We start from the raw sequence: 13,752 nt of genomic DNA, 5'->3' as shown, positions 1-13,752 counted from the left end.
AGCTACACTTTCTATATTCTGTTGTATCGTCCCTTGAACCAACTATCTTATCAAAGTGAGGGGTGGGTGCAAAGTAAGGGTAAACATTAAGTTGCCACTAGGTCTATGTTCTTTACCAAAAAAAGAAACCTCAAAATTTCCACCTGTGAAATGATAAATAAATGGCATATGAATATGTTTGATATGATAAATACAGATTCAGAGTCTTTTGAATATCATTAATTTCATTTTGTCAATGTTAATGTTTAGATACAGCATTTTAAGGGAATAAGAGTTATGATCCTTTTTACATTAGCCATGAAATATTTTTCCTCTTGCTTGAGATTGTTTCTTTGTTATCAGTTATTGTGTTTGTCTTGGGTTTTTCCATCGTCACCCAGTAATACCTGTGGTTTCGATTTTTCCCAATGTATACATAATTGGAGGCATTATTGCTTTGACGTGGTACATGCTGATTTAACCTGGGACTTAAAACACTTTCTCAGGCCAGCTAATACCCCCAGATTTAACTGTGTGCTGTTTTTCTCTTAAGAACTTTTTTTTTTTTTTTTTTTTTTTTTTTAGAGAAAGAGAGGAACATTAGAGAGAGAGCATGAACAGGGGAAAGAGAAGCAGAGAAGGAGAAGCAGGCTCCCCATTGAGCAGGAAGACTGATGTGGGGCTGGATCCCAGGACCCTGAGATTGTGACCCGGGCCAAAGGCAGAGGCTCAACCAACTGAGGCACCCAGGTGCCCCTCATCTGTGTTTATTGATACTGTGTTTATCTCTAGGGTATTGTGCACCTTTTCCCAAGGAATTCCTCTCCCACTGTTTCCCAGCATTCTCCTTCCTACTTTTCCCTAGGTTCCTCTACTGCCATCAACTGAGAAATCACTTGTTGTGGTGGATAGCCTTCTAAGATGGCTTCCAAACATTCCTGCCTCTCAGTATTCATGACATTGTCTAATCTTCTCCCCTTGACTATGGGCTGAACCTAGTGACTTACTTTTAGTGATAGAATATGGATGTCACTTTATGATTAGGTTATAAAAGACTGCGACTTCTGTCATAATGACTTCCTCACTAGCTTTGATGAGCCATGCTCCCATGTTGGAGAGCCCCATATGACAAGGAACTGAGGGTAGCCTCTGGCCAAGAGCCAGCAAGGGACTGAGACCTTCATTCCAATAGCCAGTAAGGAACTGAGTCCAGCCAATTAGTAAATGTGAGCTTGGAAATGGATCCTGTCTCAGCTGACCCTTGATGTGACTGCAGCACCAGAGACATCTATAGAGATAGACCCTGATGCAAAAGACTCTGCTAGACTGGACACAGAATCCAAACCCACAGTGAGATAGTGAATGTGTGGCGTTTTAAACCACTAAACTTTGGGTTTATTTGTTACACAGCAAGACAGCTAACACAACCACTATCTCTTAGTAGTTGAACATAGTAGGTAGCTCACCACACTCCTTTTATAATGAGTAGTAAAATAGTAGGGCTGCAGATCTTTATAATTTTACCTCAAAATATGGACAATTTCATACCCAGGGGCAGGCTACATGGAAGTGCTGACCAAGTCCATAAAGAGACATATGACATCTTCAGGACCTTTCCCCAAAGATCCTGCCATTCTTCATGGACAAGAGATATTGACCAGTGTTTACTCTTTGGCATAGGATTATAAAAGTGGAATTTCTTTTTCCATGACTAACTTTAGCACATAAACAGACTGGGGTTGTAGAAATATAAAGTGGTTTTTATTCACATCACTGATGGTATATTCTTAGTTGCATATCTTTGTTTCCCAGATTCTTTCTCCCATCAACACATCATGTCAGCAGCTTATTGAGTGTGTGGTGGACAATCCCACTGGAGCCTTCAAAACCAGTATAGGTAGGTTGTCTTATTATTACTGGTAGCAAGATGACTTGAAGAATGCGTCCTAAAACAGGATCTATACTTTGTGAACTGTTTTATTTACTTAATTATCCACGTGAATAGAGGGGATGAAAAGTAATCAAAAGCTTTTTTTTTTTAATGTAACACATAGATTTGATCTTTCCTAAGTGCATTTAACCCAATTTTGAGATCTTTTTATTTCTTTAACTCATATCTACTGCAGAGACACACTCCAGTAAGGTGTTGGATAGGAGAGGGAAGTCAATTTGGTACTGAACATGTTCCATGTGTGGGCCATGTGTGATTTATCAAATAACTGATTTATTTAAATGGTCCCTACATAGTCTAAGATTTAAGACAACAGTAAGGAAAAAAGAAAACAAGAGATTATTTTTCTTATTAGATTAAATGAATTCTATCCAGACTAATTTATAGGGCAATGGCTTGTATGTAGTTGGTGGGGGTATAAACTAACACAACCTTTTCAGAGAATAATTCTACCAACATTTTATGCCTGTTTCATGTCTTAGAATGTATGCCAAGAAAATAAATCTGAACTTGAAAAATATTAAAAGATATTTATTGAAATGCTCTTTATAAGAGTAAAAAATTTAATGCAATCAAAATATCTGTCAAAAGAGCTAAATACATTATCAGATATATAAAATATAAACTACCTTAGGCAGTTAAAGAGAGACACTTGTATTATGGAGAGGTAGCAACATATTGTTAAATTTTCAAGGTTAGCCATTGAACAAAATACACATATATTTTGGTTCCAGTTTTTTTTTACAGATGTCAACCTTCAATGTGCATGGATGAACAACATGTACTAAATCATTAAAACTAGTTTTCTTTAATAGAGGAATGATTGTGAGATATTTGAATACTTTCCAGTGAACATGCATTATTTATTAGTGAGAAAAGACAGCTATTTTCACTTTGAAAAATTCTAGATATTAATTTTTGCCTTTTCTCCTTTGGTCACTGAAAAAAATTCAACACATAATCATCTGTTTCATTTTGTCCTCTAATTGTTCATCTATTTTTTATTCATTAGCTCAGTTAGCATTTATTAAGCATCTATCATGTGTCCTGTGGTAGTCACTGAAGAAACAATATGGAACAATTCTGAATTTGTGGGTCATCTTTGCAGGTATCCCACCCACTACAAAATTATAAATGTCCTAAAACTGGTTCTATAACACCTACTTTTAAAATAATCTCTTTAGTGCCCCAAATCTTGCTGATGGTTGCCAAGGGTTCAAAGAATACCTTTACATTCAAGTTATTTATTGCTAAAGGAGTGATTTTTGAACTTTTGAAATTCAAGACTTGAGTTCAAATACTAGAATATGTATTGGAATGAATTTAAAAACTCAAAGTCCCTGAACAATTAAGCAATAACTTCAGGAATAGTAAGGTCTTAGTATGTCTATAAAAGTATCCAAAATATCCAACTGGGATAATCTAGTCACAGAGTTCCCACTGAGCATGGAACAGAATGTTGGAATTTTAGAATGTTGGAACAGAATTCTGTTGAAACAGAATAACACCTCAATGGTTAACTATATTGGTATGAACATATATGTAATCCATATGGATTATGTATGTGAATACATTCAAGCAATGCAGACTCATACACATATATTTGGGAATCAAAGATTTAGTAGCCATGTGCACCCTTCACTGCTGATTTGAAGTTTTTCTTATTTCACAAATGGCCAGTTGCATGGAGGACCTATGTCAGACAGCATTCCATCAGGACAGACATCAGTAGGAGCTTGCTGAAGAGCTTTGAGAGGACCAATGTCTGATGGCACACCTGTGAAGGGTCGGGTACTGACTTAGCTGTTTCATTGGAGATTCTGTGAGGATGCAGGATTATCAAAATGTAAATTTGTTTGTTTTCAGTAGAGTCGGTCACTTGAGATCTTTGTTCATCATTTTTTTAAGGGACTTCTGGTACTTAGTAAAGAGAAAACAAACAAACAAACAAACAAACAAAGAACTCACTGGGATAGTTCATTCAAGGAATTCTTGACTCTTCAAAGCTTTTTGATCTTTCCCACAGGAAGTCCTAGAGACTTAATCTACCACCCTCCTTTTTTCATTTCCCTGTCATTAATCAGATGACACACTGAGAGAAGCACAGACGTGAAAGGAAAGAAGTGAAAGAAGATATGAGTGAAGAAGGCAAGAGAAGATACAGATAAGGAATTGAATATGGGTACATAGACCACAGTTTCTCCAACTATCAATATAAGAATTTCAGGATATTTGCTATTGATAATGACCACACTTGGAAAAGAGTTCAGTTGTGTGTGACTTAAGTGTTAAAAACTAGACAGCAGGCCCAAGAAGGAGTAGTTTATACTATGCCTGTATGCCAAAACTGAGACTTAATTATAGTTTTGGCTCTTCTAGAAATGAATTCTTAAACCAGTCAGTTGGGGAATCCCCTGATCAGCATTAGATAGGTTCCTGCTATCCCCTACAGGGAAGTGACCTTCCAATCACCAGCTCCCTTTTTGTCTTTTCTAACTTCCTGTTCCTGCTCCCTTTAGCCTGTAAGTCTTTAATTTTCTACAGCTCCACACAACTCCTTTGTATCTCTAGATTCGATGATGCCTTATTTGAATCAATTGTTGCTTATATAAACTCTTAATGTTAATATGCCTCAGTTTATCTTTTAACATAAACTATAATCACCTTCTGAGCTCTGTGAGACATTGCCCAGTTGGAAAATTTTTAGGCTTGACATTGGGAGCTAAAGTTTCTAGTCCATGCCCTCTCAAAATGGCGGCTCAGTCAAGAGCACATTATTTGTCCTACCCGGTATGCTTCAGTATCCCTATTTATGAAAAACAAAATGGTAAACAGTGCTTAACGTACCCATGTCATATACCTGATGTGAAAATGGGAGACACATTGAAGACATGAAAGTGTTTTGAAAGATTCAGAACTAATTGAAAATTCAAACATTAAAACCAAATAAAGATTTTGGGGGGGATGATTTGAGCAAAATACTATCATTCAACCATTAATGGATGAATTCAGTTAATAAAAGTGTGTGAATTGTGAAGAAATGGATTGGTATTAATTATAAAAATTATATTATAATTAATGCCCTCATTCATGATCTACCAATCAATATCAATTGAAGGTTTATTATTTTAAGGGGAATGGGCAATTAGCAGTTTGATGCCATGAAAAAGAGATAGCCAACTGACTGATGGGTGCCCATCAAGTTTAATTTTAATTTGTTTTAAAAGAATCTTCTTTAGGAGTGAATTTAAATGCACATTGCTCTTTCTCTTTTCAGAAAATGAATATATATGTTGTTTAAAAAGCATATCTGAATGACAAAGAATGAAATCTGGCATATGTAACAAGAAATGAGCACATCTTCTAAATGGGCTCGATGGTATGGTATAAGTTCTATTCTCTCACATAGTAATATAACTGGATTGCTCTTTAAATTAAGTGAATTTGTATGTCCTCTCTCTTTTAATGGAATCAGTTTTGATATACTCTTTGTTCGTGCTGTTACGGGCTTCAGTCTAAGGGTTCTTTGTATTAACTTTTTAAAGTTACATTACAAAGAGGTTTTAAGATTTCCCAACAGGCTTTTATTTAACCAAAGCTTTTGATCTCAAACCTGCTGGGGCCTAGTGAAATCCTTACCAATTCTCCAGTAACTCCTCACTATTGGAATTTGAAAAGACCCACCTGAAGGATTGAACTCCCGGTATGGTTTCAGCCATCCTTTAGATCACTCTATTTAAGCAGACAGCAAGGGGGTCTAGTGCACCCTTTGTGATCTGCTAAGCAGCCTAAGGTGTCCTTTGCATAAGTTGTACTCCTAAGGAAATAAAAATCAAGAGGACACAGACCTATATTCCTTATTTCCTGCTATCTTCAGTTAAAGGGGGATTGCAGGGGGTCTGCTTAACATCTTTTGCTACCTAAATACCTTTTGGACATGGGAACTCCATAAAAGAACTTTCATTGCATCCATTACCCTACTGCAGTGCATAACAAATTAGATTTAAAAGGCTACTTTTTTCCCCTTACAGCTATTTCCATCATTTTCTTTAAAATTTCAATTTAGTGTCGAGTGACAGAATATTTTATAATATACTTTAAAATTCTATAATGCCAATTATGCTAACTGAGCATTATTTCCAAAGAATTAGGCTTTCTTATTATAGATAAATTATAGTTTAAAAGATGAGATAGAGAATTGCTTATGTTCAAAACATGTAAAATATAAAACTCTATAAAGTAACATTGTTTTTTGAATAACTCTTCTTTAAATATAGTTGTGCATTAATTTTTTTATCTGGCTCCCAATTCCCATTTTTAGACAAGCAAGTTCAACTGCATTTGATGTTGAAAGATATCAGTGCCACCTATTACCTATTTTGAGAAAGGGTGAAATAAAATTCTCCATTATAATAGTCAAGTGTTTTTATTTATTTTATTTAAAAATTCCATTGTGCAGAGGTTCTACAGTTGTAAAGAATGAGTATGGAAACAAGCAAAATTTTGTAAAGAATACAATATTTGCTGCTGTATATAAGAACAGATTTACCTTTGGAAAACTTCTATATAACTATTTACACTTACCTTTCTATTAATGTGATGCAAAACCTCTTCATTATTTAAAAAAAAGTTTTTTTGGCTTGAAGGGTAGTAAAATTTGTGACCCCAAAATATGCTGCTTTGGCATGTAGATTATTTTGAGCTGAAAGCAATCAAAATCCAGCAGACTAAAGAAAGACTTTTACCTTTCCTTTGACTACCTAAAATAATTTAGGTAGGGGTCCTGGTCCAGAAAGAAAGCTATTATCAAAGGTAACATCTATCTAAAAGACCTATCTGTATGGCAGAACAAATATCTACTTACCAAACATCTGTTCTTCTTCTTGTCTTGTGGATTACCCTCCTTCCCTTTAAAGCCCCAGGCCCCTATCCTATTTCTTAGTTCAGGATGGCATATAAGCCTCAACTGCTTGAATTGCCCTTGGGTCTCATATTTTTATTGGGCTCCTCTTCATATGTAACTAAATTTGTTTGTTGTTGTTGTTGTTGTTGTTAATCTGTCTTATGTCAATTTAATTATTAGACCAGCCAAAGAACGTATAAAAGTAGAGGAAAAAATTTTCCTCCCTTAAAGACCTTGTGTTGATAAAAAGAGATCGAGTGACCCTTGGGTTGTCATTGTATCAGATGTTCTTATCCCTGACAAAGTCTCAAAGTAGCTTTATGTCAAAGAACTAGAAATAAATATATGTTTCCAGACATTGTAAAATATTTGCTATTCAGTGTTCACTAAGTGAATCCTTTCACGCCACTGTATAACATATATTACTAAACATTAAAGGAAATTCATATCAAGATGATATCCCCCTCTTTGAGATCCAATGTAACTGTAGAAGAGTAGCCTAGAACAATCTCAATTCTGAATATGGGGTAGAATTGTCAGGTGATGTGTTCAATTTGGGTTTCAGAAATGTTACCATACGTTTAGAAGAATACATAATTATTCCATATCTCAACCTATTAATTTCCATAAACATTTGTTACTTACCTGATTGGTAAATATTAGTGAGTAGTTGTCTTAATGGAATATCATTTTCTGCAGCTCATAGTAAGTGATTATCATACTAATAGTTCATAGTTAACACAGAGTAGTTGCTATAAGTTCTTTCTCTGGGGAAAGAGGGCTCAAAGACTTGCAGAACTGTGAGAATGGTGGGAATTATATAAAAAATGGTTTCTGATTTTTATGGATACTGTACATATTAATTTATTGTATGTCGTATTATAGTAATCCCCTGCTCACTTGTTTTAAAAAATCTGTGCGTTTTTAAGAATACAGAAAAGATTTCTTAATTTTTTTAAAGATTTATTTTTATTTATTGGAGAGAAAGAAAGATAGAGAGAGAGGATGAGTGGGGAGGAGAGGGAGAAGCAGGCTCCCTGTGAGCAGGGAACCCTACGCAGGGCGGGATCCCAGGACCCCAGAATCATGATCTGAGCCAAAGGCAGACACTTAACAGACTGAGCCACCTGGGGGTCCCAGGAAAAAGATTTAATAAAGTATTTCCCATAATCTCAATTTTATTCTATTTCACTCTTATTTATAATGTAAATAGTTCTAGAGATATTACTTTGCAATATCTACCAGTTGAAAAAATGTATATTACCTATGATTAAAAAATCACACGTTCTAAAATTTGACCTTTAGAAATACTTACAACACTGGTACAACAGTAGTGAGAAGGATGTTCACTATCACATCATGTGTGAGAATAAAAACTGTGGTCAGCCTAAATGCCCATCAGCGTGGCACTAACAAGACCTCCGATGACCCCAGCAGCAGTGACCTACTCACTTACCAAGTACTAACCAACACCTCTTCATTTCCACACAGCGACCATTTTCAGGTAGATGTTAATATCACATTTTCCAGGTTTAGGAAGTAAGTCCAGAGAAATTAAATAATATGTCAAAATCACAGCATTCCTAATGGTGGTCCTAGAATTCAGACCCAGCCAAGCCTTTGGTTGCAGAGCCCATGAATCCCTTACTATAATGCTTGTGCATGTCTCACTCAAAGAATGAGACAGTTTCAGACATGATGACATGGAAAAGATGTCTAAGAAATATTAAATGACATTTTAAAAAATGAGGTCACAAAGAGGAATTCTAGTATACTATCATTTTGGTAAACTTTTATATCTATGTACATTAGACTACAGAGAGAAAGTTTGAGGGAATATTCACCAGAGTTTTTATGTAAGAGTTTCTGCATATCTTTTACATATCTCTGTAATATTTAGAGACTTTATAAATGTATGATAAAAAAAAACAAAGATCATTCTTTAACATATCAATGTACAATTAGGAGAATCAGTAAGAGCAATGAATTATTTCATTAACATATAGCATTATTTTCAACATCTTCAGTACTGACAGTCAATTTGGCCTTTTTATAACAAAGCAGAAATAAATTATATCACAGAATTTTTATGCTATGGACATTAATTATTATAGTCTGTTTTGAAGGGGATGTTTAAAAAAATAAATAAATAAAAGCAGGGACGCCTGGCTGGATCAGTCAGTAGCATGTGCAACTCTTGATTGCAGGGTCATGAGTTCGAACCCCACATTGGGCATGGGACCTACTTAAAATAAACAAACAAACAAATAAACCCTAGATAAATAAAAATGGAAAAAAAATAAATAAAAAAGAGTAACCTTCAGATTGTTTTCCTTGTGTAAACAAGTTTTGCAAGTGACCTGTCTTATAATTATTGAATGAAAGCTCTGCTACATCAGTAGAATTATACCTATCTTTATTTCCCATTCCCTATATTATAATACAAATATTTGTTCTTTTATAGTTTTGGGGAAAGGGAGATTCTCACACCCTTTCTAATATATAAAAGCGCTTACTACTTTTGCATTTATAAGTTGCTTACATAAGCAGACATTGCATCCAGGTTTCTAGGAAGGGAAAAAATTCTGAGCATTTTATTCTGAAGTTACAAATGATATTTGATACACTGCTGGGCTAAACATGGGGTTTGGGCTGGCTCTAGCCCTACTTCTTACATTTCAGCATTGAAAAAAAAAATCAGTCATGGGTAATGCTTTCAAAAACTCTAATCCAAAGCTTTGCTTATGGATATCATATGATTTTAAAAGGTAATAAAGAACATTCCCTGTAATCAAGGGTGAGTCAAGGAAAATGGCATACGAGGGAGTAAATCAGCCAAACAAAAACTTGACCCAACACCAAACTCATTGTCAGAACCACAGCTGCCACATCAACCAATGAGACCTGAAAGGGAGGCAGCCAGGAAGTCAGGTGCCGAGGCTGGAAAGGCTCTGTTCCAGATCCATTGGCAGTTGGCCCTTCAGCTGCTGTGTACATCCCCAGTGTGGGCCCAGGGGTGTTGGATCTGGTTTTGGACCACAGGAGGGGAGTGAAGTGAAGTACAATCAATATTGTCAACAGCAAGATTGTTAAGTCTGTACTGATAATACATTCATGGGAAGATACACTCTTTGGCTCTTTGGGTTCTATGCGGAAGGAGAGCTTACGGAGAAGGCAAACTCTGAGGACATAATCTACCCCTCTGCTCATACAACCTAGTTATGGGGTTCAGTTTTCCTTTAACCTTCGATTCCTGTGGATGGCATGTCTTGTTTGCTAAGCAGGGTCTTGCAAACTACGGAGAGAGAAGCAAAGACCAGGTTTAAAGGGAGGTGTGGTTAGAAGGAACAGATACTCAGATTTTAAAAAGAAAATGAATTTTTGAATTTGGCATTATGAACAGAGAGCTGTCATGCTACTTTCCTTCAGTAGAGAAAATAAGTGACCCAAAATAGAAAATAAATGACCCTTGCTGTGATTAGCAACTTGCTGTGTCTGTTTAGTGTCAAGAACGCTGCTAGTATCTAATAAAAATTTATAATTGTAGATCCCCTTTTGAAAGAAAAATGACTCAACAGAGAATATATCTTTGTGTCAGGTCATCTTACAACACTTCTGAAGCTAAGGAGTGTCCTGTTTGTGTAGAGCAGACGTTTCCTCAATGCTGAAAACTGATTATGACTTCCTGAATCTTGAACTTGTCTTTGAAATTACCCCTAGTTACCCAGTTGTATGGCCTCCAGGTTTCTATTATTATACTCTCACTTTGGTGGTGAGACTTCGCATGTAGTTTGTGAAAATGTTCCTTACTGAGGAACACATTAGTCCACTGTAGAGAATAGCATCTGGTATGGGACCCTGAGCATAGTATGTTCTCAATAAATGTGCATTCACTATGACTAGCGAGACATTCTGGGGACTATGAAAGACATTATGAGACCTTAACTTTTAGTGGGAAATACAGAGGTATGGAACAAACACAAATGAAATACAATAGAAATGTATTAACATACTCAGAATTTTAAAAATTATATACACGTGCATAAGGAAGAGTCATTTGTAGCAGCCAGAGATTAACTTTCCAACATGGTTTGGATAGAAGAGATGGATACAATTTATGATAATGGCTAACATTTATTTAACACTACTGGCCAAGCACAATGCTAACGACTTTTGATATATTGATTATCCCATTGAATTTCACTACAACTGTAATAGTATTATTTCCATTTTACAGATATGAAACCCTGGGCTCAAATTTCAAAATCATTACCCAAGGTGGATAGGGAGGCAAGTCAAGGTCTGTAGCCAGAAAACACTAAGATCTGAATGCTTATTTTGGGTCCCCCCCAAAATGCCTATGTTGAATCCTAATGCCCTATGTGATGATATTAGGAGGCAGGATCTTTAGGATGCGATCAGGTCATGAGAATGGAGCCATGATGAATGGGATTAGTGCTCTCATAAAATAGAACCCATACAGTTCCATACAGCTCTCACCCCTTCTGCCATATAAGAACACAAGGAGAGGGTGGCTTTTTATGAACCAGACGAAAGGCCTTTGCCACAATGACATCAGCCTCCTGAACTGAGAGAAATCAGTCTCTGCTGTTGAGACCCTATCTTGGTTTTTGGCTCTAGCCCCCCAAACAGAAGAAGACAACGTACGACAGTGTGGAAGAATAGTCATCTTCCAGTTGTAGGCCTGGGGGTTCTGGAGCATTGTTCAGGCACAACCACGGCTGCACATTTAGGACCCAGGTGAAACTGAAGTATCGCTTGACTAAAACTGTGCCTCTGGAGATCCCCTTATCGTTGTGACTCCTCAACAGCAGTGTTCGCGGCTTCCTGTTGCTCATTGTTGCCTTCCTCATGCCCCTCTCTGTCCCTGATGGTACGTCTCCTGCTTGCACTTGTACTCGTGTAGCCTCCTTTCTCCCCGCTGATTTCTAAGCAATCAAGCCTTCCCTTTGCCACATGGTCTCTCTCCCTTCCTGTTAGCTCTGTGGATGCTTTTCCGTCTCTGAACCTCTCTCTCTCTGTGGCCTTCCCTGATGTCTTGAATTCACGTGCCTCTGACACTGGCTCAGAGGTCAACTGGCATGCATTCCTATCCATGGGGAGGAGCTCTATCTCCTCAGGTCACCCCAGAGATCCAGTCCCTGAGGGCAGACAGCAGCCTTGGGGTAAAGCCCTCACCTCATGTTGCGTCGGCCCGGCCAGGAATGATGGTTAATTTTGTGTGTCAACTTGGTTAGGTTATGGTCCCCAAATTTTTGTCAAACACATGTAGCTGTGAAGATATTTTTTAGATGTGACCCAAACGGTAGACTTTGAGAAATCAGATTACTGTCCATAATGTGGGTAACCCTCCTCCAATCAGATGAAGGCCTTAAGAGAAAAGATTGAGGTCCCTCTCCAAGGAAGGAATTCAGCCTCCAGACTGCCTTCATGCTCAAGATACAGCATCAGCTCTTTCCCAGGTCTCCAGCCTGCTGCCTGCTCTGTCGATTGCAAACTTGCTAGTCCCCACAATCTACAGAGCCAATTTCTTAAAATAAATTCTTCTCTCTCTCTCTACGTATATTCGCATCCCCTTGGTCTGTTTCTCTGGAGAACCCTAATACACCAGGGGAGCAGGTTCATGACAACAGTGAGCTCTGATAAGAAAAGGCATTGTGTTCAATCTAATCAGAGCCCATAAGAATGGAAACTAACTAGTTGATCCTAGGAATGAGTGACAAGACTAAGAATACCTTAAATAAATAAACATGAGATGGCTTTGAATTGGCACATGAAATATCAGACAGTCAATCATACGAAAAGTTTCATTATATCCGTAGCTACTGCAGTAGAATGAATGACTTCGTGTAATTTCAGAGTGAAGAGGGGAAGGGGAACTTGGTTTTATTCAGCATCTATTAGATGTCAGGCCCTTTTCTGTACAGGAAATCAACAATTATCATTTAATTTCACAATACTTAATTATCACAATATCGTTTATCGTATTTAATTATCACAATATCCTGCAGAATCGGACTGTGAGATGTACGGAGGTCAAGTAACCTGCCAATGGTTACCCAGAAAGCAAGAGATGATTCTCTTCTTGACCAAGGATACCCAGACAGAGTCACTCATTATATGCTTGAATACTGGCCTTCACCCCAGGACTGCTGCGCACATTGTACCCTTGGTGTGGACACTTGCTCCTGCTTCAGGTTTTTTATCATTAAAACTGCAACTTGAATCTTCACTTCTCTCTCCCCCCAGGTTGACTCAGGACCGCTTCTAGCTCTTCAAGCTCCCAGCAGTTCTTTTTTCACAGGCATCTGTATGGAAGCCTTTCTTTTTCTTCCTTCCTTCCTTCCTTCCTTCCTTCCTTCCTTCCTTCCTTCCTTCCTTCTTTCCTTCCTTCCTTTCTTCTTTCAAGATCTTATTTATTTATTTGACAGAGAGAGAGTACAAGCAAGGGGAGCAGCAGGCTGAAGGAGAAGTGGAGCCCAATGCGGGGCTGGATCCCAGGATTCTGAGGTCATTACCTGAGCTGAAGGCAGAAGACGGAGCCATCCAGGTGCCCTGCAAGCCTTTCTTTGAGTTTTCTCTACTGGACTTTTAGTTGCATGAGAACAAGAACCGCAGCTATTTTGCTCCCCATTTTATCTCTGGGCCCTAATGGAGTCCTTACCATGTAAGGACTAAATGACTATATACTGAATAAAATAATTTGTATGAATTTGAAACCAGATCTGTCTGAGCCCATAGTTCATGCTCTCCTCCTTTGTATCACATGACTTTCTTTCCCCTAAAAACTAACAGGTTTCTGACTTTTTAAAAAGTAAATAGGAAAGCACCTGGTCTCCTGTCCCAATCCCTGCCCCAACTCAAATTCTGCATAAAAAGAAGCCCATTTTTAAACAGA

At 37.4% G+C, this 13,752-nt stretch overlaps 1 protein-coding gene across 6 annotated transcripts in view; it reads left to right on the top strand.

Moving 5' to 3' along the window:
* GTDC1 (glycosyltransferase like domain containing 1) overlaps positions 1 to 13,752 on the top strand; it is a gene marked incomplete at its 3' end in the record, with an annotated part of 460,833 nt that overhangs the window by 409,815 nt on the left and 37,266 nt on the right. For 2 of the 6 annotated variants that reach the window (XM_082689518.1, XM_082689503.1), the window contains 4 exons: positions 1,792 to 1,876; positions 3,957 to 4,112; positions 5,208 to 5,309; positions 13,286 to 13,519. In XM_082689518.1, the coding sequence (XP_082545644.1) occupies positions 1,792 to 1,876; positions 3,957 to 4,018 (147 nt within the window). Of the gene's footprint in view, positions 1 to 1,791; positions 1,877 to 3,956; positions 4,113 to 5,207; positions 5,310 to 13,285; positions 13,520 to 13,752 lie in introns of those variants that run through there. The other 4 variants (XM_082689511.1, XM_082689505.1, XM_082689513.1 and 1 more) reach the window with 4 other exon arrangements.

The sequence above is a fragment of the Mustela nivalis genome (assembly GCF_964662115.1).
Source record: "Mustela nivalis genome assembly, chromosome: 11".
Taxonomy (NCBI): Eukaryota; Metazoa; Chordata; class Mammalia; order Carnivora; family Mustelidae; genus Mustela; species Mustela nivalis.
The sequence above is the reverse complement of the archived record's forward strand: the minus strand, read 5'-3'. Positions and strand labels throughout refer to the sequence as shown.